General features: G+C 37.4%; 1 protein-coding gene across 1 annotated transcript; it reads left to right on the forward strand.

Annotated features, from left to right (window-relative positions):
- The first annotated feature begins 1,690 nt into the window (after window positions 1–1,690).
- On the forward strand, window positions 1,691–4,440 carry LOC113693067 (protein TEEBE-like). The gene is made up of 4 exons (XM_027211649.1): window positions 1,691–1,736; window positions 1,779–2,276; window positions 3,182–3,328; window positions 4,067–4,440. Exons 1-4 carry the CDS (start codon window positions 1,691–1,693, stop codon window positions 4,438–4,440), a joined length of 1,065 nt encoding a protein of 354 aa, XP_027067450.1.
- Window positions 4,441–13,500: the final 9,060 nt, after the last annotated feature.

The following is a 13,500-nucleotide window of genomic DNA, read 5'->3' on the forward strand; positions in this document are numbered from 1 at the left end:
ACATGTCTAGCATCACATGTGAGTTGGTGGAGGTGAAATTGAGTTTTACGCGTATAAAGCAGCCTTTTCTGACCAGTGATCCGAGCTGCTACAGTGCCTCGGATCCGTATGGATCCGAGCTCGGATCCACTAACCCAGAAACAGCCGAGGGTTCGGATGAATAGTGGATCCGAGTGTGGATCACTTGCTCTGTTTTTGGCCCAACTTCAACCGATCTTTTCTTGATGTTAGAGGCTGAACCAGCTCATGTCTAAAACATGAAAGTTGTAGCCTTTTGAGTTATCTTTCCAATGCATCAAGAATCACCTCATTTGGATCTGTGTAGGCTGAGATATGACTGAAATACCCTTGACTGCTCATTGCCCTGTTTCAGTTTCGACCAGTAGAAATTTGCTATTGTAATTCAGCATTTTGACCTGGAAAACCTTCAAACTGGATTTAGATGTCTTCACCAAAGTTGTAGATCTATCTCTTATCTTCAAATTGGTTCAAGAATCATCTTAAGCCGATCAGTGTAGCTCAAGTTATAGCCGAAATACAAAAATGTGTCAAAACTGTCAAAATACACAAAATCCAAGTAAAAAGTGATAAAAACCTCATTTAATTGAACAAAAGCATTTTATACCAATTATAGCCAAAATGAATCATTTTCTTCCAATAATATACTCAAAGTGACTAAAAATAATATAAAATATCATACAATTATTACGTAAATTAGTCACTTATCAATAATGCAAGCTGAATAGTGAAGTTAAAAATTTGCTAGAGTGGAGGATGGGATTTAAAATCATTATGAAAAATGTTATCGAGTCCATAATATTGTTATTGAAATCTTATGATACGTGTTGCAAGTAAACCAAAAGGGTTGCGAAGAAAAGGTTGTATAACATCCAAATAAAGAATGGAGTGTTTATTATTAGGTGGAAATCACACTCCACTACTAATCAAAACCAGGCCGATAGTAACAACTTTAAAAAAATTAAGCTTGATTTGTATTTTAATCAAGAACTCTTTTTTTTGGTAGAAGGTCAATTGTAATCCAACTAAGCTACTATGGGAGGCTCCAGACCCACAGTGACAGCTATAAAAGAAGGAGGGTTATTATCACTTTACCCTCTTAACGTTCAGTGCCACTATCAATTTTTTTCTTAACGTTATTTTATAGTCATTTTGCCTCCAAAACTAACGATCAAATTTAATGGAATATGTTAATTAAAGTAAAAAGACATGTTTAACCCTTAAAATTATTATCACTTTATCCCTTTAAACTATAACAATCAAAAAAGGATACCATTTGAGGTAGACATTGCTTCCCGCGTTTTCCATCTGCAATCCTGAATTAACTCATGCGTGCAAGCTATTCTTTGTAATCTCAAGTAATCCCTTTTCAGCCACTACATTTTTCTTGGTCCTAAACGGTTTTAATTCTCTTTAAGCTTCTTCATTTCTCATCAGCCCCTGGCCTTTACTCTATCTCTATCTCACCTTCCTTTTCACGTATCACTTTCCTCTTTAGTAGTATAAATTAAGTTTCAAAACATCCCCAGTATCCCCCCAATCGTATCAGATCTGCTTTTGCCGTAACCATTGTAAGGTTTTTCGCTCTGGACTTCTTTTTAATTATTGATATGAACCGACCTACTATGTACTCTTCCTCTTTATTATTATTTTTTTCTGAAAAATTCGAACAATGGCAAGATACAAGAACAGGGAGAAAAATTTACTCATAACTAGCAGTAGTATGTTTTTCTAACCATATTTCTGTTTACATTTTGCAGGTCTACTAGAAAATGGTAACTTTGAGGAAGGGCCAAAGGTATCAAACCTTAAGAAAAGACAGATCATAGGAAAATACTCCTTGCCCAAATGGAAAATTCATGGCATAGTTGAATATGTTTCAAGTGGACGGCAACCTGGTGGTTTTTACTTCGCAATCCCTCGTGGGGCTCAGGCAGCGAGGCTTGGAAATGAGGCTTCCATATCTCAATATGTTAAGGTGAAACCTGGAGCGATATACTCATTGACCTTTGCAGTCACCAGGACTTGTGCCCAAGATGAGAAGCTAAGGGTTCCTGTCCCTGGTTTTTCGACTGAACTCCCAATTCAAACACTGCTTAGCAGCGATGGTGGTGATACTTATGCATGGGCTGTTAAGGCAACTTCTGATGTTGTCAAGGTTACATTTCATAATCCTGGAATTCAAGAGGATCCTACCTGTGGACCTCTTTTGGATGCAATTGCAATCAAGGAGATGCTTCCTCTCAGATACACTAAGGGTAAGTCCTCTTCCAAATTTGGAATTTTTTTCCTATATCATCTGCCTCCCAGATCTTTAAGCAGATATGTGAAAGCTCGATATTGGCCAGTACAAGAAAAATGTTAATGGCGCACACTTATCTGTTAATGATACTCCTCTTGACTTTTCTAATGGCAGCTGTAAATTCAAAGAAAAACATGGCAATTTTTATCTGATTCATATGGCAAAAGGTTGAAAAAAAAAGGGTGCCGTTCACAGAGAAAGGAGTGCCATTAACATTTATCCCAAAATAATTGTCTGAATTGTTGGGCAATGGTCGTAAGTTGATGACAACTATGGCTGCAAACGAGCCAAGCCGAATCGAGTTTTGAGCTAATCGAGCCGAGTCTCGACTAAATTTTACCAAGTTCGAACTCGAACTCGAGCTCGACGAGCCGGCGATTTTCAAGGTCGAGCTCGAAAAAAATAAAAAAATAATTATTTTATTTAAAAAAAATAAATAAAATAATATTTTTTTAAATAAATAATAAAAATATTAAGGATATATATGTAATTTTACTATGAAAATAAATATATATATAATATACGTAATTTTATTTTTAAATAAAAATAATAATAAAAAAAATATATATATACTAAAGGCTTGCGAGCTAACGAGTTTAATATTGTAAGCTCGAGTTTGACTCGAGCTCGACTCGAGCTTGACTCGAGCCGCTCGCAAGCGGCTCGATTCGTTTGCAACCCTAATTACAACCCAACTGCCTTTTTGTTCTTTTTATTATTGACTGTTGATATTCGTTCACGAAGACACTATCTTTAAAATATAAATTTGTAGTTTCTTCTAAATATATAGTAAATGTTAACCAATGCAATGTATATTTCATAATTCATAGAAAGCTCCTAATTTGCACTGAAATTATGCAGGTACCTTGGTCAAAAATGGTGATTTTGAAACTGGCCCTCATGTGTTCAAGAATTTCTCAACTGGGGTGCTGCTCCTCCCTAAGAGGACGGACATCTACTCATCGCTCCCTGGATGGATTGTTGAATCCCTCAAACCAGTTAAGTATAGGGATGGCAACGGGGCGGGGTTGGGGCGGGGGACCCCTCCCCCATCCCCCGCCCCGCTACCTACAAACTCCCCTCTCTCCCGCCCCGTCCCGCCCCGCTTCTCCCGCTGGTGCTTCCGCGGGGCTAATAAAAATTTGTTATATAATTTTATTATAATCAAATTTTAGCAAATAATCAAGTACTAAATATCAACACATCATCAAATTATTATTCATTGTAATTTTACAATTGAAACTTATAAAAACAATCAAACAAAAATTATTTGAATATAATCCAACATGATGAAATAAATATAACTAAAGTAGTCAAGTTTTCACTTTTGACACAAATACAATCACTAATTCATTATTGTGCTTGTGCTTTTTTTAAGAAAAAATGTTATTGTATTAATTGTAATTAGGGATTTAGTATAAATGTATTAGTAAATTTAGTATAACCAATTAATAATTTGTATTAGTACACATATATAATTATTAGTATAATTAATAATATCAATTATATTATATATACTAATAGACATCATATAATACATATAACTAATAATATCATTATCATAAGTTTGTAACTAATTAAATTATATATTATATATATAATTATATATATATTTTTTATTTTTATTTTTTTTAAAGAGGCCCGCCCCCGCCTCGTTTCTAAGTGGGGGGGGAAAAATTCCCCCCTCTCCATTAGCCCCATGCGGGGCGGGTGACCCCGCCCCATTGCCATCCCTAGTTAAGTATGTTGACTCGAAGCATTTCTCTGTTCCCCAGGGACTTGCAGCTATTGAATTGGTTGGAGGAAGAGAAACTGCTATTGCACAAATCATAAGAACAGTACCTAACAAGTTCTACTTTCTTTCCTTCGCTTTTGGGGATGCTAGGAATGGTTGTCATGGATCTATGACGATTGAAGCTTTTGGAGCTAGGAAAACCATAAAAGTTTCATTTACATCAACTGGAATTGGTGGATCCAAGACTGCCATCCTCAAGTTTCAAGCACTTTCAAACAGAACAAGAATAACTTTTTATAGCCCAAATTATCACACAAAGCTTCATGACTATGGTCACATATGTGGTCCTGTTTTGGATGATGTTAAAGTGTTTCCTATCAAATAGTCACTATTAGGGTGAACATCAAAAAGCAACATATAGTTTTGGAAGCTTTTTCTTTTCTTTTTTTTTTTTGTTAGTTCATGAACAAGACAACCCAAACCCATAAACATCGATCCACGGTATGAGGGAGGGGAAGCGGGCATGAGATATAAATTGTGTAATTTATATCTCTATACTATTAAAAAAAAATCTTTCTAGTTTCTAAAGTTTAGGCTTCAAATATTGCATAGGATCAATTTAAGCCATTCATTTTATTTGTTTTTTGTTTTTTGTTGTTATGTCATTGGTGTGTAATGTTGAAAACTACAACCTTGGATTTAAGCTTTTTTTTTTTTTTGGCTAACATTGCATTTTTTTTAAAAATATCTTGACATTACTACAAGTCTATAACCTTGGATTTAAGAAGTGTTTTTTTGGCTAACATTGCAATTTTTAAATATCTTGACATCTATCATTGCTGTGCTGTTATTAGGATTATATAAGAGATAATTTCAAAAACCTCCCTTGAGGTTTTTTCTAATCACACCTAACACCCCTCAAGTTTCTAAAATCACACTTAACACCCTTAGAATGACAACCTTTGTAACATAATAGCCCTTTTATGTAAAAATATATTAAAAAATATGTTTAGTAGAGGGACTATAGTATTCTTCCAATTTTGCCCTTTTGTTAGTTGATTTTTAAATTTTAGAAGATGAAAATAAAAACAAATAGAACTACAATATTTGCATAGAAATTGAAGGAGTGTAAGTACAATAACTGCTGAATTGTATCATTTTTGTTGATTCATATGACCATTATAAGATCTGTGCCAAAGTTTTTGATAGAAAGGAAAAAAAAAATTTGAATACTGTTTGTTAACCAGTTTTTTCAAAAATTTTGTTTTTGATAATTGAAAACCATTATAGGTATATTTAATATGCATTTTTTCCATGATTTCAATTGCATCCCAGCATTTTTTTCACCAAATGAATGATTTTAACATATTTTTCCCTCACCTCTTACTGATTAAACTACATAACAAGATAAAATCGTAGTTAAAAAAAGATAGATTTTCTATGTTTAGATTATCTAAGTACCTCAACGCTGAGTTGAGCTATGACACTGATCCATCGGAAAACAAGCTTGTAGCATTACAGAAGGCTCGGGCTCATCTTCGGCGGTCGCAAGGGGTGGAGCATATGTTTTGGCAACAAAAATCAAGGGTCAAATGGTTGAAGGATGGAGATCGAAATTCGAGATATTTCCATGCAGTGGTGGCAGAGCGCCACCAACGGTCGGTAATCCATCGGATTAAATCATCCACCGGGGATTGGCTGGAGTCTGCGGATGACATTGAGAGTGAAGCCGAATCCTTTTTTAAACGGTTATTTACGGCAGAGTCCCCTAGTGCATCCTTTAATGCTCTTGACGTTATACCGAAATTGCTGACGGACCAGGATAATGACATGCTAGACGAGATCCCTTCTAAGGAAGAAGTTAAGTCAGTGATTTTTGCAATGGATGGTGGGAGTGCGGCTGGGCCGGATGGGTTCTCGGGTAGGTTTTTTACGTGTGCATGGGACATTGTGGCAGAGGATGTCCATGCGGCTGTGGTAAGTTTCTTCTGTGGAGAGGTGCTGCCTAGGAGTATATCTTCCACTTCAATAGTGCTGATTCCGAAGGTCCAGTCTCCGCAGGATTTTACCCAATTCCGTCCGATTAGCTTGTGTAACTTTATCAATAAGGTGATATCCAAGGTTTTGTCGGACAGATTAGCATGGATCTTGCCGAAGATTATTTCCCCTCAGCAGAGTGGCTTTGTGAAAGGAAGGCATATCTCTGATAATTTTCTGTTGGCTCAGGAGCTTATATCTGGTATTCGTCGCTCTAATAGGGGAGGGAATGTGGTGTTAAAGTTGGACATGGCCAAGGCTTACGACCGCATTTCATGGGTTTTCTTGTTACAAGTACTGCGTCGATTTGGTTTCACGGAGAGGTGGATTGATATGATTTGGCGATTAATCTCCAATGTTTGGTTTTCGGTTCTGGTCAACGGCTCTCCTTGTGGCTTTTTCCAATCAACTAGGGGGCTCCGACAAGGTGACCCCATTTCACCGGCTCTTTTTGTTATTGGGGCAGAGGTCCTGTCTAGGTTGCTTAACTCTTTGGTTGGCCAGCGTGGATTCCTGCCGTTTAAGATTCCTTCCACATGTCCTGTCATTACACATCTAGCTTTTGCAGATGACGTAATTATTTTTTGTAGCGGGGTTAAGAGTACTTTGCGGCATGTTATGAAGGTATTGGGGATGTATTGTAGTATGTCTGGGCAGCAGGTAAATTGTCTGAAGAGTTGCTTTGTTACTCATGATAAGTTGAGCCCTGCTCGCCGACGAGTGGTGTCACAAGTTTCTGGTTTTCAGGCCAAGTCCCTCCCACTTAAGTATCTTGGATGCACTCTCTATTCCGGAAGACGGAGATGTAGCTACTTCTTGGACATCTGCTCCTCAGTTGCAAAGCGGGATCTATCGTGGAAGGAAAAGTTATTGTCGCCTGGTGGGCGTTTGGTTTTAATCAGGAGTGTTTTGTCGTCGTTGCCTCTACACATCCTTGCTGTCACGGATCCTCCAAAGGGTGTGCTTCATACCCTCGAGAAGGTTTTTGCAAATTTCCTTTGGGGAAGGTCTGAGGGGGGTAATCGCTACCATTGGATTAGATGGGAGACTATGTGCAAACCGCTTGATGAAGGGGGGATTGGCGTGCGGTCCCTGGCGGATGTGTTGGAGACATTTTCAGTGAAGCTATGGTGGTCCCTCAGGCAATGTTTATCCCTCTGGGCAAAATTTATGCACGATAAATACCTCCATGGCGGTCATGTGTGTGAAGCGGAACTTCAGCGCTTTCAATCTCCCACCTGGAGGAGGCTGGTCAGGTGCCAGGCTCTGGCAGATTCCCATATCCAGTGGGTGTTGCAGAATGGAATGGTCGACTTTTGGCATGAGAATTGGATGGGTGCAGGGTCGTTGTGTCAACAGGTTGAGAATTTTGGTGATCACGCCGTAGCGGACTTCGTGTTGAATGGGAGCTGGAACGTTTCGATGCTTCATCAATGGCTACCTGATAGCATTGTTTCTAGGATTATGCAAATACGCCCTCCTGATATTTTTTCTACACGCCCAGATAGGATGGTGTGGGACTTGGAGACAACTGGTTCCTTCTCCTTCTCATCTGCATATAATTTGGTCCGACAGAAATCCAACATTTCCATCTTCTCCTCTAATATTTGGTTGTCAGCTTTGCCTGTAAAAATCTCTTTTTTTATGATTAGGATGTTATCGGGCCGCCTGCCTGTGATGGAATCGCTGCAGAGGCGGGGTGTCTGCGGTCCATCTCGGTGTTCTTGCTGTGTCAACCCAGCGGTGGAGTCAGTTGATCATGTCTTTTGTGCTGGAGATGTCCCACGGTGGGTATGGAATTCTTTTCAGGTAGAGGCAGGAGACTTTGCACATGTCTCAACGGTAAAACATGCAGTCATTCAATGGTGGATGCGCCCGGCTAAGAACAAGTTGATGAAATTGTTGTATCAGATATTGCCTTCGCTTATTTGTTGGCATCTTTGGAAGGCTAGGAATGTGGCGGTGTGGGAAGGAAAGGTGTTGTCAGCGATACAGGTCCATGGCTTTATTCTTTCGGATCTCTGTGATATTCTTCAGATGCACTTTAAGGATATGGGGGTGGGACGTTATTCGTGGCATCGACTACACATTTCGCTGATGGGGTGGAAGAAGGAAATGAGGGTCACATTAGTCAGGTGGCTGCCTCCGGCTTCTACCCTCCTAAAACTGAACACTGATGGGTGCTCCTTAGGGAATCCGGGGAGGAGTGGAGGTGGTGGGATTTTGCGAGATAGTGCAGGAATTTTCAGACTTGGTTTTGCGGGTTATTGGGGAGAGACGACGAGCCTACATTCAGAATTGAAGGCCTTGTTATTTGGGATTAAGTTGTGTGTCACGCAAAGCTTTTGTTGCTTGCACCTGGAGTCTGATTCCATTCTTTTAGTCCAAATGGTCACGGGGGTTGGTAGATGCCCATGGGCCTTGCAACGAGAGCTGGACGAGTTGCTTGCCTTTCGGAATGCTTTTCAAGCTGTCTCCCACTGTTATCGCCAAGCGAATGTGCCAGCAGATCGGCTTTCTAAGATTGGGACAGATACCCGCTCTACTGTTATCTATAACTCGTTTGCGCAATTGCCGCGTTTGGTTCGAGGAGACCTTAGGTTGGATAGGCTTGGCTATCCTAACTTCCGTGCTTCTTGAGCGCCGGCGTGCTTGTGTTTAGTGATGTTTCCATGTACTGGTTCAGGAAAAAGGGGGGGATAGGTGAGGATAGGTCAAGTCTTTTGTTCATGGCCATGCTGCAAATCTTGTAACTTTTATGATTTTGTATTGAATAAAAACAAATATTATATGGAAAAAAAAAAAAGATTATCTAAGTACCTCAAAACCTATCTTCTGTTGCATATGCAAAAAAAATAGAGCCCAAATTTTATGGCATTTTTGTTACTTTATTTTTACATAATCGAACATAAATGTTTTTTCCTTTTTCTTGCCTTTTCTTGCATAAGAAATATGAAAAGGCAAAAAGGAATCAACTTGTTTTTATTTTCATCTTCTAGTTTTCAAAAATCAACTTGCAAAAGGGCAAATGTGGAAGAATATTATAGTCTCTCTCTTAAATACATTTTTAATACTATTTTTACCTAAACGGGTTGATATGCTACAAAAGTTGTCATTCTAAGGGTGCTAAGTGTGATTTCAAAAACTTTAGGGGTGCTAGGTGTGATTAGGAAAAACCTCAAAGAAGGTTTCTGAAATTATCCCGTTATATAATTTGAGCTATGATTTGATGTATCTGTTATTAGGATTATATAATCTGAAATATGATTTGATGTATTCATGTGTGTATGTATGTGTGTTTTTAAACGATTTATTCGTTGGATCCTGATTTTGAAAACTTGAATTTAGTATTTGGGTTGCTAGTCATTTTCTTTTTTCATTGGAAGGGAGAACATACTAAATTAATGTAACCACCAAACCATCAATCGATAATCCATTCAGTCTATCCGTCATAGAGTTTTGTTTTAAAAGCGCAATCTGTCCTGATGACCTACCAATTCTTTTGACCGCTCATGGTTATGAAAAAAATTTTAACTAATTACAAATTATTTATTTTTAACTAAAGACTAGCATATGTGAAAATAATTTATAAGTAAGTTGTTTTGAAGGCTTGTAATTAATATAGCTAACCATAGGATGTGGAAGTGTTCATGTTTGAAAGGAAGAAGAAAAATCGCAAATATACACTACACATAGACCATAAGGAAAAAACTCAACATATACATAAGTGAAAATTAAGTAAGTAAAGAAACAAGCATGGATTGTTGCCCATATCAATCAAGACGAAATTAGTAATTAAAACCTGCTAAAATCCTTGTCCTTGTTTATACATTGCATACAACAACACCACTACTGTAATCAAAATATGTATGATACTTCTACTTATTGCCTGAATTCTCACCATCAATTTTGAGAGAGGTCATATTGACACATAACCACCAGCACAACCATTTTGCCATGCTAAGTTGGACAAATCAGTACCACCAATAGCATACTTCCAAACATCCTCCATATTGAAATCAGAGGGGATCATGGTACCCCCTGATAAATGGACCGGTTCCATACTCAAATTAGAGGGCATCATGGTACCCTTTGATAAATGGAACGGTTCAGTGAACTCTTGAGTACTTTGAGTAATTGCTTCGAGCCCACCATGAGAATTAGTGTATCCTTGGAAATCTTGAAATAGATCATGAGGAAATTGGAAACTAGAAAGATCATAGATAACCTGGTTTGAATTGGCATCACCTCCTGTGTCTAGAGCGCTGGTAATATACTCCATACATTGATCGTTTGTAGAACCAGCAGCCAAATCATTGTCCTCATTCTGCATGGGAGCTTCATTCACTGTAAGACACTGGTCAAGATTTTCCCTCATCAATTCTTCCGTGTCACCTTCATTTTCATCTTTGTTTTTGCGTTTTATGTTCATATACAATCTACACAAAACTGGATCCGACTGTCAAAAATGAACAACATGTTAGTAATGTATAATGGAGTTTGGAAATAAAAAAAGCCATGCAAATGGACAGCCTATATTATTTGAGAAGTGGTTACTGAGCACTTAGTAGAATATTGTTGTAAAGACTTGTAGATTAAGAAGTGGACACCACTACTCTTTTACATAATAGTGTATGTATGTACTATACTGACAGAAATCAAGAAGTAAATTGTTCTTGACTTGGTGGGTAGAGCTCGGTTGTCAAAGAGTTTTAATCACCACTTCCCGAAAATTATCAAAAAAAAAAAAAAAAACCCTAACTTGTTTCCTACTGAAAACTTATTCTTATGCTGTATATGAAGATTTCTACCTTCTAATGATTATATCTGTTGGACTCAAGCATGAAAACTGGGAGCGCAGGGAGAGGAAATCTCCTCCCAAGTTCTATATATTCATATTTTTTTTGAAAATTTTTCTATGTTGGTTCTGAAATTTACATGTGCATGCATGTTACATCTTCAAATCCATCGTTGGTTGGGCAACATATATGTCTAGCTACCTAGGCGCACTATGTGTATAAACATCCAAAATGTGCCTATATATCCAAACTAAGACATGCATAGATAACACATAAAAGACATTAAAATGTTTCATGAAATAATCAGATGAGAAGGAGAAGAGAAGAAGTGAGAATAAGCATAGCATGAATTGTTATTCTTATTACTGTCCATTGAAAAGATTATAAGAATACCTTGAAGTATATAAATAATATATAAAGCAAGTTAATCAGAAAATAAGTACTGGCTTGTACCTTGGGGTTATTTGCATGAATTCTATATTCATGCATCTTCCAAGCCGTTTTTTGACCAGGCCCAAGTAAGAAATCTAGTGACTTCCGGTAGCCGACGGTATTGCCATTGTAATAAATCTTCTTGTCTTTGCCGGTGGGTTTCCAAAATCCACCATCTCCACATGATCGAGAGGGACGGCTGCCTTTGGGGTATTTGTTCGTCAAATAGGTGAAGAAGTACCATCCGTTCACGTTATGAAAGCTATCCGATTTGTATCTATCTGCGCATATATAATCAAAAAAGAAATAAGCAAATATATAGCATAGTCATGCAATATTACAACAAAATAAAGAAAAAGGGGATCATAATTTATTTATCAAGGCTGCTTTTATTCAAATTTTGTTAGGGACAAATACCCATTTTTCAGACAGACAAGAATGTTAGTTATTAAATTAGACACATAGCCCAAACCCTAAACTAATCACTTTTACGTACGTGCATCAATGAGAAACCCTCTAACCCCAAATCTCATCTCTATGACGATGGTGTTTTCGTGATCTAAGGTGGTGGGTAGTATTTTAGGGTATCTTTTTGGTCCACCAACTATTTTTCGTGGAACACAATTCACAATAAAATTCACAATCAGAAGAAACCAATCAAAAAACTTGAAATCATGAAGCCTAAAGATGGTTTAAATTTCAAAGATTTTGCCTAATTAATTGGGGATTATGGAATTAAAAGGGGTTCAATTATGCTCTATCGTTAAACAGCAAACACTTGTACATAGCATATTGTTATAAGAACATCAGACTATGTCAAATACTTTCCTTCGCATGGAGTAAAGTTCCCGAAAGGGTTTTCAGAACATATTTATCGAGAAAACGCCTAAAAGATGTTTTCCGAGTTCTTTATCCGAAAACTAGAAAAACAACTGTTAGAATAACATAAAGTTTTTTCAATTGTATAGATACTAACTTGTAAGTTCTTGAGGATTGTGGCCGTAGACATTGGCTTCATGAATTCTGTTAAGTGGTAATGGAGCCTTGGCGATCCTTTTCCTCAAGTAGTGTACAATTAGCTCTTCATCAGTGGGGCAAAACCTGTAACCGCGAGGCATAGAATCCAGAAAATTCTGTGAATTTTCGTGGAGAATTATGCCTTGCTGAACCGGTTGCTGCTGATCATTGAGGAGATACGGCTGGTGTTGATGTTGCAGTGGCTGCTGCTGTTGGCCCTGCAAGGGCGGCCAGTGGTGGTGGAGGAGGTGATCATGGAGGAGGTATGGCTGCTCCTCCCTCTGCTGGTGGTGATTATCCATGCTTGTTGAATGTTGAAGAGGCTTCTTTCGCTGGAGGCGCAGTTACCTAAAATAAGCGCCAAATGAGGTATATATATATTTTTGTCGTTGGGCTGCCAACCTGGCACTAAATGTCCGGTACATCCGTACAAGTGGGGTCGGGTATAGACTCCAGTTGCAGTACAATTCTACTTCTTCTTCTACTTCTCCCCGAATTATACTCAATTATTTTGAAATTTTGGATAACAATAAGAACATTCTTCCATGCCGCCTGTCTATATATCATAATTTTTATAATTTAATACCTAAGGTAATAAAGTTTTAATAAATTTATAATCTAAGACAAAAGAATAAGAGTTAAAGTTGTCTTAATGTAGCATAATCTTTGAAAATTATAGTAATTTAATCCATATTTGTCGTTCCATAACTTTTAAATATTGTTAGTCCACATATAGATTTATGAATTAATCTTCTATATATTGGCACTTTCGCTATTGGATGCGTGATACACAATCTGAATTTAAATTAATCCAAATTTTATATATGTGTCATGTATCTAACCGTGATATTGTACACATTGTTAGTGTATATAAGAATAACTCTAGATTTATACATTTTTTTTTCTAACTTATGGTATAGGTCCATACCCGTGTTATATCCATCCCATATTTTACTAACTATGCTTATCACTTTATTGTTGAAACTTAACATCGCACTTGTGAAGTTTACCCATAATATTCATGAAAATAAATTTAAGTTTTTTATGGACAAATAGTATGTAAATGGCTAAAACTATAATTTTATAATAATCTTAAATTTACATACCATAATCGAGTGTATATTGCTTCTTGTTTTGAAATTTGCACTAACTTCACTATT

The sequence above is a fragment of the Coffea arabica genome, chromosome 6c (genome assembly GCF_036785885.1).
Source record: "Coffea arabica cultivar ET-39 chromosome 6c, Coffea Arabica ET-39 HiFi, whole genome shotgun sequence".
NCBI classification, from domain to species: domain Eukaryota; kingdom Viridiplantae; phylum Streptophyta; class Magnoliopsida; order Gentianales; family Rubiaceae; genus Coffea; species Coffea arabica.

Excerpts from the sequence above, each read along its gene's own strand:
- LOC113693067 (XM_027211649.1), top strand. The coding sequence starts at position 1,691 with ATGGCAAGATACAAGAACAGGGAGAAAAATTTACTCATAACTAGCA. Across the intron at positions 1,737-1,778 it reads AAATTTACTCATAACTAGCA|GTCTACTAGAAAATGGTAAC; the intron begins GTAGTATGTTTT and ends TACATTTTGCAG. Across the intron at positions 3,329-4,066 it reads CCTCAAACCAGTTAAGTATA|TTGACTCGAAGCATTTCTCT; the intron begins GGGATGGCAACG and ends TAGTTAAGTATG.